Consider the following 12380-nt stretch of genomic DNA (forward strand, 5'->3'; position numbering starts at 1 on the left):
AGCTGAGCTGCCGCTCTCTCCTGCTTCAGTGGCTCCGCCCCCAGTCGCTAATCCAATCAGAAGGCGCGGTGGAGGGAAAGAGGAGGGGGAGGAGTGTAAGCAAGCTAGAGAGAAAGTCGGCTGAATGAGACTTAATAATCGGCTCGTAGAATGAGAAAAAGCATGCCGATACCTATATCGGTGCCAATAATAGGCCCGCCCCATAATTGGTCGACTTCTAGTTTCTTCTGTATTTACTGTAATTTGCTTATATTTTTTTAGGTGCCCTGGCCTGGTGGTGGGGGTAACGAGAAATTCCATTTTGAGAATGAGTCGGTAAGAAACTACCAATTTTAAACTTAAAAACGAAGGGAAAAAAACAAAAACACTTATTTCATCGAATTGTGTTGCAGGTTTGCATGATTTTCAATGCCGGGGAGTTGAGCCTGGTGGAGTACGGCGACAACCAAGTCTTGGGCTCCGTCAGAACAGAATTTATGAACCCATACCTGATCAGGTAGAGCAGGGGTCGGGAAGCTTTTTGACTCGAAGAGTCATAAATGAAAAATATGTTTATTTTTTGGGAGAAGGGAAAGAGCCATAATATGAAGTCCCATGTTTTAAGCATTATATTTGATATTTAGTTTCTTAGTGTAGTATTTTTGTTGTATTTCTGTAGAAGTATTTTTGAGTGGACACTAAGTCACAGTGTTGGCCCCCTAGTAGTTGTGGGGCCCTAAGCAGCCGCTTAGCTCGCTTCAGCCTTGAGTCGGCTCTGCTCACAGGAAAAGGTTTGGGGACCGCTCCATTAATCTAAACAATTGTCATACTTATTATGTACACTAGATGGGGTTGGAAAACTGGTAAATAGTCTACAAAGTTCAGGATTCGGCGTTTACCTGTTTTTGTTATCAGTACTATGAAATAATGTTTAAATTTAATTCATAAAAGGAGCAAGAAATAAACATTAACACTTCATGTTTAACTGTGATTATTTTCTTCCACTTTATTGTTTTTCTTTTTTCAGTGTGCGCATCAATGAGAGGAAGTACAAAGGAGTTCCTGACAATAAAAAGCTTGCGTACCTGCTTGACATCAAGACCATTTCTATTGGTAAGGGGCCCATAACTTATTTTTCGAATTTTATTTCTCTTGATGTTAGGGGTGTGTGATACTGGTAATTTAGGTATTGATCTAATCCAAGTAAATAGAGGGTCGTATCTTTCGATACCGATCTCATTCGATTCTGTTTTGATTAGAAATGTCATTATAATTGAAATATTTGAACCTTTTCCCCCTTGACTTGGTTTAAATCTACAATACACACAACACAAAGATAGAAGTACTCAAAATTGTTAGGTTTTTCATTAAATAACTACATTGCAAACTTAAATAGTATACAAAAAGGAAAATGCATATTTCTATTGCATCTGTTTCAAAAAAAAATCCAAGAGAGTCAAACCCAAACGGCAGCATTGTAACAGAAGTACAAACACTGTATGACAATGTCAACAAGTCAAGTCATGTTTATTTGTGACGCCCTTCATCACAAGGAGTCTCAAAGGGCTGCACAGACTATTGCAAACCACAGACTATTATTACACCATCCCCTGATCTAAAACCTACAAGAGGGAAAGGAAAAACTCAAAAAGCTCAGTCAACTCATGCGTATTTGTATAGCCCTTAATCCCAAGGAGTCTCAAAGGGCAGCACAGACCAGACTAATTGCAAGCTACAGACTACAAAGTCATGTTTGTTTTTGACACCCTTAATCACAAGGAGTCTCAAAGGGCTGCACAGACTACTGCAAACTACAGACTATTTTGACACCATCCCCTGATCTAAAACCTACATGAGGGCAAGGAATAACTCCAAAAACCTTAGTCAAGTCATCTTTATTTGTGATACCCTTAATCACAAGGAATCTCAAAGGGCTGCACAGACCACATATTATTGCAAACTACAGACTCTTATAATATATTTTTCTTACCTATTTTCTTATACGATAACCGTTTGACTTGTACTTATTCAATCAAATTGAAACAATTGAAACAATTTCAGGGCCTAAAATCATTGTGCTATGTTTAGCACTAGGGAAGAAGAAATTCAATGGCAAAGCGAAACCACAAGAGAGCAGCGTTGGCATAATTTTTAAGCAGACTCGTTGAGAAACATGCCAGCAATTTCAGGCATTTACAAACACTTCACCCCAAATCGGAGCACTTTTCAATCCTTGAAAATACAACATTAAAATTAAAGCTTTTTCTAGAATTACAAGCACTCGAACCCTGGACCAGTTTGACAATAAACCGGCGTTGGCACCTTATAGCAGAATATTGTATACAACTAAACTCAAGTGCAACTGGCTTCTTCGACACTTCGAATCGAGTTTGACGTCTCGAAAAGAGGTGATTGAATCAAACGATAACGGCTACGGACAACTGAAGTACCTTACATTGCACAATATTTTGAAAATAAAGCCGGTACTGCAAATAAAGTACCGATTGTCTTTCATTGGCTCTGTTCCCATTGTGACAACAGATTTTGTTCAGGAACAGTTAACATATTTATATTTTTGGTAGCAGCTCGTTGCTCTCTGCTGGGTGTGCTTTTTTCATGTTTTTATGTATATTTGTGGTGTTGTTACAGTGGCAGACTCCTTTACCACTCAAATTACACCTGGAATTGTCGTTTCTGTAGTTGAGTAGTAGTCCACACCTTGCTATGCTTCTTATTTGTCATTTTTTAGCTTGTGATAGGGGTGAGCGCATAGATTTGGCCCTCTCTTCTGCATGGCAGGCAGGATGCAGCAACAGGCCAGGTGCTAAAAGTGTGTCTGTCAGTCACACACTCAGGCATAAACTTAGAGCAGGGGTCTGGAACCTTTTTGACCCAAAGAGCCATAAAAGCAAAAAAATGTTTTAAAAAGAAATTGAGAGAGCAAAAAATTGAAAAAAACTGCCAAACACGCTCTCTAGACCACAGGTGTCAAACGGGCGGCCCGCAGGCCAGATCAGGCCCACCGATGGTTTAAATCCGGCCCGCAAGACAACAGTGAGAGAAGCGCAAGAGGAAAATGAACTGTAGTTTTAAATATTTCCGCCAGATGTCACCAAAGCCAGTTGACACTTGCAAAACAATTGTGGTAGTATTTCTCAATTTCTTTTTGACTCACTTCTTTTTTATTTATTCCTCCCTCTCTTTTTTTTCATCTCTTTTCTCTATGTCTCTCTCACTCTCTAGCGCTTTCTTTTTCCCTGTCTTGCTCTCTTTCTATTTTCTCTCTCTAATTTACATTTTAATTCTCTTTCATTCTATTTTTCTCTTTCTTTCTCACCTTCTTTCTTTCCCTTTTTCACTCTCTCTCTCTCTCTCTCTCTCTCTCACCTCACTTAGGCTCTTTTTCTCCTGCTGACTCTTTTTCTTTCTGTCGTTTCACTTCTCTTATTTTTTTCATCTTTCTCTTTTTTTCACTTTCTTTTTCTCTCTATTCATTTCCCCTTCTTCTCCATTCATATGTATTCTGCTCTCTCTTTTTCTCTCACTGTTACTCTGTCTCCCTTGTTCTCCCTATCTGTTTACCGCTCTCTCTTTCCCTCCCTCTCTTTCTTTGTCTTTTTCTCCCTCTCTCTTTCTCTTAAACTTACTAGTCCGGCCCCCGTGAGAATTTTTTTAATGCATTTGTGGCCCCCAGCTAAAACCAGTTGGACACCCCTGCTCTAGACAAAAGCTAATTCTTCAGCACATTTTATTTCACTGTGTGTCATTTGATGATTTATTCAAATGTATGAAATGATAATAATGCCAAATCCTGTGTCCCAAATCAATATAAATATGCCATTTACAATTTGTCTTCCACCTTCAGTTAAGAGTGTTAAGGCAATTTTTTTTCCATGAAATTTGTCCTTAATAACGGTTTCAAAACAATGTGCATGCAAAGTTCTTTTGTAGAAATGTCACAAATGACTGCAAACGATAAGCATATCGTCATATTCACTGCACTGAGCGAGAGAGAGAGCAGGAAGTGCCTTGCGCTGTGTGCAGGGAACCGCCCACCTTTACTGCTCACCCAATCAAAATCGTTTGCCAGCGTTTTTATTTATCAGTTTAAATGGTTTCTTATCGAACTTCTGCATGAAGTTGCTTCGGCTTTATATGGACCAAAATCGGGATGAAATCACTTGACTTTGGAACGCCACAGAGAGATGTGCAATAGTCACATTTTATTTCGGAGCCATACGTACTCATGAAAAGAGCCATATATGGCTCCCGAGCCATAGGTTCCCTACGCCTGACTTAGAGAGTAGTCAAAGGCGCTTCATATAAGCGGAGAGAATTATCTATCCAGGACAATAATATCGATCCGATCCAAGTAATGGCTTAGAATCGATACCGCTCCTCTGATGAAATACTCAACTTGGTCTTCTGTCCTCTCCTCAGTGGACCTGGTGACTGGCTCCACCCTGGGAACCATCAGCCACGATTCCAAGGTGGACTGGCTGGAATTGAACGAGACTGGGTGCAAGTTGCTTTTCCGTGACAAGAAGCAGCGGGTGAGGGGCAATGTTCCCTCTAAGCTGCGCACTGCCCAGAGCTTTTCCCCGCACAAGAAAATCTAGCCAGCGCTCAAAAATCAGGGCTCCAAATTGCTAATTAAGAAGCAAATTAAGTCAAAGTTACAGTGCTTGAAGGTAAAAATACTAGGGTTCCCCTGACGCTGTGTTCTAAATGCGGTATTTGGAAGTCAAGGTCGAAGTAGAACAAAGTTGAGTAAAGTGAGTAGAACCGGTTACTTCGGCTCGGCGCACTAAAAGGAACCGACTCTTTCGGGTCCTAAACGACTCTTCAGGCTGTTTTTGCTTCTTTCATCCCTATATGACCAAATATTATGTAAAATTATGCACAAAATGACCTTAAAGGAAGGGGGAATAGAACAAAAAAGAAAAAAATACCAAAATGAAAAAGTTTGTGAAAAGCTGAGAAAAAAGAAACAAAAGGAAGAGAAAAAAGAAGGAAAAATTCAGAAAAAAGCCCGAAAAAAAGAAAAGAAAGAAACAAAGGAAAAAAAGTAAATGGAGAACAAAAGGAAAAAAGTAACAGCCAGGAAAAAATAAACACAATGAGATTTTTTAAAAGGAATAAAAAAAAAAAAACTGGGAAAAAGAAAAAAATTTTTGTGCACAATTTTACATAATTTTTGGTGGTGTTAGGGATTAAAGAAGAAAAAACAACCTGAAGAGCCGTTTAGGACCCGAAAGAATCGGTTCCTTTTAGTGAGCTGAGCCGAAGAAGCCGGTTCTGGAAAAACTACTGACTTTACTCAACTTCGTTCTACTTCGATCTTGACTTCAAAATACCGCATTTAGAACACAGCGTCAGGGGAACCCTTGTATTTTTACTTTCATGCAAGGTAACTTTGACTTAATTGGCTTCTTAATTAGCAATTTCGAGCTCTGATTTTTGCGAGCTGGCTAGATTTTCTTGTGTGCAGAAAAGCTCTGGGTAGTGCGCGATTGCGCACACACGCAGCTTAGACGGAATCAATTCTCAAGCATGATGAAAATGACTCAACACATCCGATAGACAGCCCTATATGATGCTGATGACACTTCTTTTGCAGCTTCACCTGTACGACATCAACAGCGGCGTGAAAAACACTCTGCTGAGCTTCTGCTCGTACGTCCAGTGGGTGCCCGGCAGTGATGTGGTAGTTGCCCAGAACCGCTCAAATCTGTGCATCTGGTACAGCATCGATAGCCCTGAGAGCATCACCATGTTCTCCATCAAGGTAGGCCTACATGACACGTGTAAAACTCCCGGCCTGCGGGCCACGTCCGGCCCGCCGTGTAATCATATCCGGCCCGCAAGACCATTTTACATTATTGTTATTAATGGCCCGTCAATTTGAACAACGCCGTCTCATCCCTGGACATTATATTCTGACGTTTTAGTCACTGTACCTATTCCTTTCTATATGACGTATACTATACTATATACCAGGGGTCGGGAACCTATGGCTCTTTCTATGAGTACCTATGGCTCAGAGACAAATTTAATTGCATGCAAATTTTCTCCATCTCGTTCAAAACTTGAGCCATTGATCCTGTTCAGATACACGCAAAGCCAAACCAAAGCTCAATTAGCAATACTTTTCAGAATATATAGGGCACGTTTTCACTACAATTTACACAAAAAAATCGTTTTGGCTGTACAACGCTAAAGAATCCTTTATATAAAAGCTTACTATATAATCTGTGTTCAGTGTTTTTGATGAATCCACGGAACAAATTGTAAATACGCCAAAACACCGGAAGAGAACTTAAAGTTATTTGATTGGGTGAGTGGGAGGGATGGGTGGAGCTATGCAAAAAGTGCAAACGCTCCCTCCCATCTCTCGCCCTACTCCGTCTGCGCCAAAGGTAAGCACATCAGGCTCCCTGTTCTCAGAATGTTGTGACGTTTTTACAAAATAATTTGTGTAGAATTTTCATATTTCTACTTTTGACAGGAGATATATTAAGGATAGCAAAATCTTTTGGGATATTTAAGTTTTTTTAAAATATACATTGACATAGGAGCAAAGGAATTTGAATGTTATTTTAATGTTAAGTTGTTTAAGTTCAGTTCTAAGTTGTATAATTTAACAAGATATTTTTACTTACAGATACTGTAATACTATATAAGTGATTCGAGGTTTAAATTTAATATTCTTGTCTGTTTTTATTCATATTTATGTTCCAAAAACATTCAGTTTAAGTGTGTTCAATAAATGTTTATCCTGGTTGGCCCGCGACCTTAAGTGTGTTTTGAATTTTGGCCCCTTGTGCAATTGAGTTTGACATCCCTGGCCTACATGCTAGGTGTGCGATCATAAGTCCAACTCAAAAAGAAAATCCCATTCCCTCCTTTGTCTTTGAATTACAGGGTGATATCAAAGACCTCCAAAGAGCAGACGGAAAGACGGATGTCCTGGTGACGGAAGGCGTCAACACTGTGGCGTACACACTGGACGAGAGCCTCATCGAGTTTGGAACGGCGGTCAATGATGGCGACTACGGAGCGTGCGTTTGCTGCCGGCATCTTCACAATTCCAAGTACACCTTCACCAAACCGCCGTCGTCTTTTCCTGATTTTCCACAGCGTCACGGCTTTCCTTGAAAGTTTGAAGATGTCGCCGGAGACCGAGGCCATGTGGAAAACGCTCCGGAATTTGGCACTAGAAGCCCGGCAGGTGCACATAGCAGAAAGGTGAAGTACAAGCACGCAAGTCATTGGAATTTGCTTTTGCTGGGTTCCTGTGGATCCTTGAAAAGTTTTAGAATAAGGCCCTAGTGTTCATTTTACCTGTGAAAAGTGACGGGTCCCGGGGACTCGCATGCTCAAAAATCTATGGGTCCCAACAGAGATCTATGGGTCCCCAAAATTTAGTGTTATCGGGGTTGAAATTGTAAATCGGCGACAAATATATACCGTAAATTCCGGACTATAGAGCGCACCTGATTATAAGCCGCACCCACCACATTTCGGGGGGAAAACCGATTTTGTACACACACAAGCCGCACCTGTATATTAGCCGCATGCGCCCACATTGAATAAACGCAATACAAACTCAAAATTAATCCAAACCCGATACGGTCCAAAAAATACAGCCGTCAAAATGAACGCGAAATGATACCAGTACTTAACATTTAATGCAGACCTGCAGAGTCCAGGTGCCCGTTGAAAGTAATCCAAGGAAAAAAGTGTACATTTCCAAAGCTAAGGGTGGAAAAAAAAAATATCCACTATTGTCGGCCGCATCCACAAACACGTCTCACCTTTACTCCACTTCCCGTCAGCCCGCGTTTGCCCCGCCCCTTCTTTCTCATTTGCTCGTACAAAACATCAGAATAAGTGTCTAAAATAAATACATTACAAAAATGTACAGTTGCAAATACATATTATACGTGGTTACACATATTTACAAAGAAAGACGGTACACCGAGAGAGTTTTCAAAGCTTTAATAATAATATTATAACTTTCATCCCAAACCGCGCCTGTGAAGGGTAGCAAAACGCTACTAGGAACACGCTCGCAACATAACAGCTCTGTTAAAAAAACATACCGTACATGTAGTGAGCACGGTAAGCCGTCCCCATCTTCCTCCGTATAGCTGACGTCAACAAAGTCGTCTTCCCTTAGTCTGGAAAAGAGACTTTGTCACATAGACGTCATCCCACGCTCCCTTATTCAAAAACATGCTAGCGTCACGCTCGCAAAGTAAAGTTTGCGTGCGATAGCTCTGTTTCCTTCTATATCGGACTGCCCGATTGCATTTAGCTTGAATGTCACGTCATGTGCCTTTTCTTTTTGCAATTTGCATGATGAAGATATGTCTACGCTAATTTAATTTGTGCACAAACTATAAAGTTGCAGGATAAATCTTATCTCTTGTACTCGAGCGCCGCTGGCAGCCGTTAGAAGAATTACATCAATTGGCCGCATCACTGAATAAGCCACAGGGTTGAAAGTTAGGGGAAAAAAGTAGCGGCTTATAGTCCGGAATTTACGGTAATATAAATCTATATATTCATTCAGTTTTATCATCACAGTTTATTGGTAATACAAATCAGTTATCACTTCAGATTTTTCAGTTCATATATTCTTCGTGGTTTGCTGTCCCGCCACAGCTGTAATGCCTTCTCAATAAAATTGAGTCCATTTTGGCAGAAAAGTCCTTATCTTGCTTAGGAGTATTATTTTGTTTATTTTCTTTCGTCGAGTCGTTCGCTTCAACACACGTGTTTTCCTACCAATCTTCCGAAGAATTTCTCCGCCGTTTTTTCGTGCCGGAATTATTGCCGTTGTTATTACTTTCGGCATTATGTTTCGACTTATTACTAACACTGAAGAAATTACCAATTTTGTGTTGATTTTCACCTTAAATCGACGACAAGCACCACAACAATGACGTCATCTCGAAGCAACGAGATCTGGTTGGCCGAGATCAGCGTGTAGACGAAAACTCGAACCGCGAGACCAAAACAACAATGGCGGATCTGCCTGACGAAAAGTTTGGAGTGCGGTAAATCTTTGTTAAAAATAAAAGTAATCGGATAGTAATGACAATTTTGTGTCGAAAAAGTTGCGTCCCAGGGACGCACGTTGATTTGACACTATGCGTCCCCACCATAAATGATGCGTCTAGGACGCAGGGATGCGGGCAAACCACACTGAGGCCTTAATTGGCATTAAAATGTCTTAAATCCAATTTTCGAATGTCTTAAAAATGTGAACACATTAGTTGGATTTATCAGTGTCTGAAATAACCTCCGCCCGGACGCCCGGGGCGTACATCTTTTACGTCGGGCGTACAACTTACAAAATGTCTCTGCCCGGGTGGCCGACAACGTTTTCAAGAAAAACGTGTTCTGTTTTTTTTTTTCAAATCAAATCATATCAAACGTTTGCTTTATTCTGATCTCGAAATCTTCCTTCGGTTTGGAAATTTTGGAATTTCGGTTCGTCTGGCAATTTTCATACTCGTCAGCCAATCAGAAGCCTGCATCGTATAACTTGGTGCTTTCAGACTTTCCCGAGCGTTATAAGGTCGTGCGTTTGCATATAGATGCACAGAGAACACAAGAAAAATGGATAAGTGGTTAGGAATCAAGCCAAAACCTCGGCCCCAGAAGAAATATTCAAAAGAAGCTAACAAAATTTATGACGCTACAAAACGTAAACGTACATTAAAAGCAGGGTGGAAAGAGGAGTAGATTTACAATAAACTTAATTTTAAAGTGTTGTTCCGTTATATATTCTGATCATCAATCCTTAATACTTTGCAACAATGTTTTTTTTTATTTTTTGCGATCAGTCTTGTGTTTCGAATTGTGAAAAATGGGGCAGGCAACTTTATGGCTGGGGAGTTGTCTGCCCTGGTGTCCGCTAACTTTTTGTCATGAGTTTCAGACACTGGATTTACGTTTGAAAAGATTTTGTAACAGTTATGTAACTATCAAAATGGTGATGTGGTTTCAGTCGGGCCTTTGAACTTTAACTGAAATTGGGTTCAATCATCTGAAGAATATAGTCAGTTCGCCCAGTGCATGCTTTTATGTCCTGTTGTTTAGATCAGGGGTTGGGAACCTATGGCTCGCAAGCCATATATAGCTCTTTTCATGAGCAGATATGAAGATTATTCAACACATTCAATAGTACATTCAATGTACTCTTGAAAAGAGACGTGTCTGACTCGGAGATGGAATAAAACGCCCTTAATAATCTAATGTAGGGTCCGGTAAAGTATGTATAAGACACAATTTTTACTACAGTTTACAGTCAAGGTGTCATGGCAACAGACTTCGTCTCGGCTGTAAACTGCTAAATAATTCTGTATATCGAAGCTAACTAAACTATCTATATTCATTGTTTAGACCAGGGGTGTCAAACTCATTTCACATCTGCACCACATTCTAGCAGCCAGGGATGTTAATTTTGGGTACCCTGGTAGTAGATACTGATAAAATTTGTCCTACAGAGGCAAATTGGCCCTACAAATCTGCATCACACTGCACTGATCGAAACAGCACCACTCCGCCCCATAGTTGACAATCCTTGAATTGCATGTTATTACAAATATGAATTCCAGGTCGTTTGTGCATTTTTTTCCTGCGGGCCTGATCGAACCTCCTTGGGGGACCGGTTCTGGCCTGCGGGCCGTATGTTCGACACCCTTGGTTTAGACGCTTTACAATGTAAAGCCACACAACAAACTTTAAATACACAGAAGCTCTAGCAAAGCTTTCAGAGCAATTTGATAGGGTGAGCAGTAGGAATGGGCGGAGCTATACACAGGGCAGCATCTTTTGCAATATTTTGTGACATTTTTACAAATGAACTTTGCTTGCACCTTGTTTTAAAACCATTATTTTGGACAAAAAGGCCTCAACACTCCAAGGTAGTTGCGGGAGGGAGACGCATCTTATATTTGTATAGGACACAAGATTTTATCAAATCATCAATAGTCACACAGGGAAATGAAATGTGCTATAGGATTAGCTTTTGTCTGGAGAGCAGCGGTTTTGTTGAATTTTGTATTGAAATATATGGTGTGTGTGTCTTTCTCTCTCTCTATCATGCTCTCTCTCTCTCTTTGTCTCTTGCCTTCTACCACTTTCTACCACTTTCTCTTTCTTTCCTCTTTTCTCTCCTCTCTTTCAATTTCTCTTTGAATTTCTTTCTCTCGCTCTCGCTCTCTCGCTTCCCCCTTCTCTCTTTCTTCCCTTCTCTTCTTTCCTCTTTCTCTCCTTTTCTCTTTCAATTTCTATTTGGATTTCTTCTCTCTCTCTCTCTCTCACTCTAAAATAATAATCAAAATATTTTTCCTCTTGAGTCTAAAAAGTTCTCGAACCCAGGTTTAGAGTATCGAACTGCCCTGCTGTCCGGTCTCACCCCAAAAGTATATTGCTAGCCTGCAGCAGGTGTATCACATTTCCCGGGGTTTACACTTGCATTGGCTCCCCATGCATTTCATGATAGATTTTAAGGTTTTTTTGACTAATTTTAGATGCCTTGATGGTTTTTGCTGACTATTATATCAGCCTCCTCGATCCTTTTGGTTTGTTCACTGTTCCTAGGGTAAGGACCAAAACCAATGGTCCTCACCTATGGAACAGTCTTATAAGGAGTTTTGGAACACCCTCGATTGAACTCCATCATAACAAGAAAAATATGTGATTTTCCCAAATAACGCTGCAGGTGTTTTGCTGCTTTGGGCGATGTGTCCACACTTCGTTACCTCCACCAAACAAACGAGATCGCTGAGAAGGTTTCAAAGGAAATGGTAATTTTAGAATTCCTAGACTGTCCTAGATCTCTGCGGTGAATGTCTCGGTATGTCCAGGGTGGCGATGGAACCATGTCCTATCAGGTTCAAGTGCGCATGGCTATGCTGGACAAAAACATCGAGTTGGCGGAGATGCACTACATGGAACAGGTCTGCTATGATGTTCTAGCAGGAAAATGGAGAACCTTTATTCAATCTACTGCATGAATGTCCTCTGTTGTTACAGAACGCCATCGATGAAGCCATCGAAATGTTCCAAGAGCTCCACATGTGGGAGAAATGCATTGCTGTGGCCGAGGCCAAGGTAGTCTCAATCTTATTACTCTTGTCTCTGTGCCAGAGATGTATTCTCACGCCTTTTAAGCTCTTTTGAAAGATATTTTCTTGGTCTATTCCTCGGGGGTATTGCAGAAAAAACCAAGATGAGGGGTGTTAGGAATTTAATTACCGTGAATTCCGGACTAGAGCGCACCTGATTATAAGCCGCACCCATCACATTTTAGGAGGATAACCAATTTTGTACACCTGTATATAAGCCGCATGTGCCCACATAAAACTAACACAAAATTAACC

The 12380-nt window shown here is 40.6% G+C and overlaps 1 protein-coding gene across 2 annotated transcripts in view; it reads left to right on the forward strand.

Annotated features, from left to right (window-relative positions):
* ift172 (intraflagellar transport 172) overlaps positions 1-12380 on the forward strand; it is an 82779-nt gene that overhangs the window by 15017 nt on the left and 55382 nt on the right. For both annotated transcript variants that reach the window (XM_088324992.1, XM_088324993.1), the window contains exons 12-21: positions 262-315; positions 393-496; positions 1007-1092; positions 4420-4532; positions 5600-5767; positions 6904-7040; positions 7120-7227; positions 11720-11804; positions 11865-11957; positions 12034-12111. In XM_088324992.1, coding sequence (XP_088181118.1) covers positions 262-315; positions 393-496; positions 1007-1092; positions 4420-4532; positions 5600-5767; positions 6904-7040; positions 7120-7227; positions 11720-11804; positions 11865-11957; positions 12034-12111 — 1026 coding nt within the window. The remainder of the gene's footprint in view (positions 1-261; positions 316-392; positions 497-1006; positions 1093-4419; positions 4533-5599; positions 5768-6903; positions 7041-7119; positions 7228-11719; positions 11805-11864; positions 11958-12033; positions 12112-12380) is intronic.

Source organism: Urocampus carinirostris, chromosome 20 (genome assembly GCF_059441175.1).
Source record: "Urocampus carinirostris isolate Australia breed hairy pipefish chromosome 20, RoL_Ucar_1.0, whole genome shotgun sequence".
NCBI lineage: Eukaryota > Metazoa > Chordata > Actinopteri > Syngnathiformes > Syngnathidae > Urocampus > Urocampus carinirostris.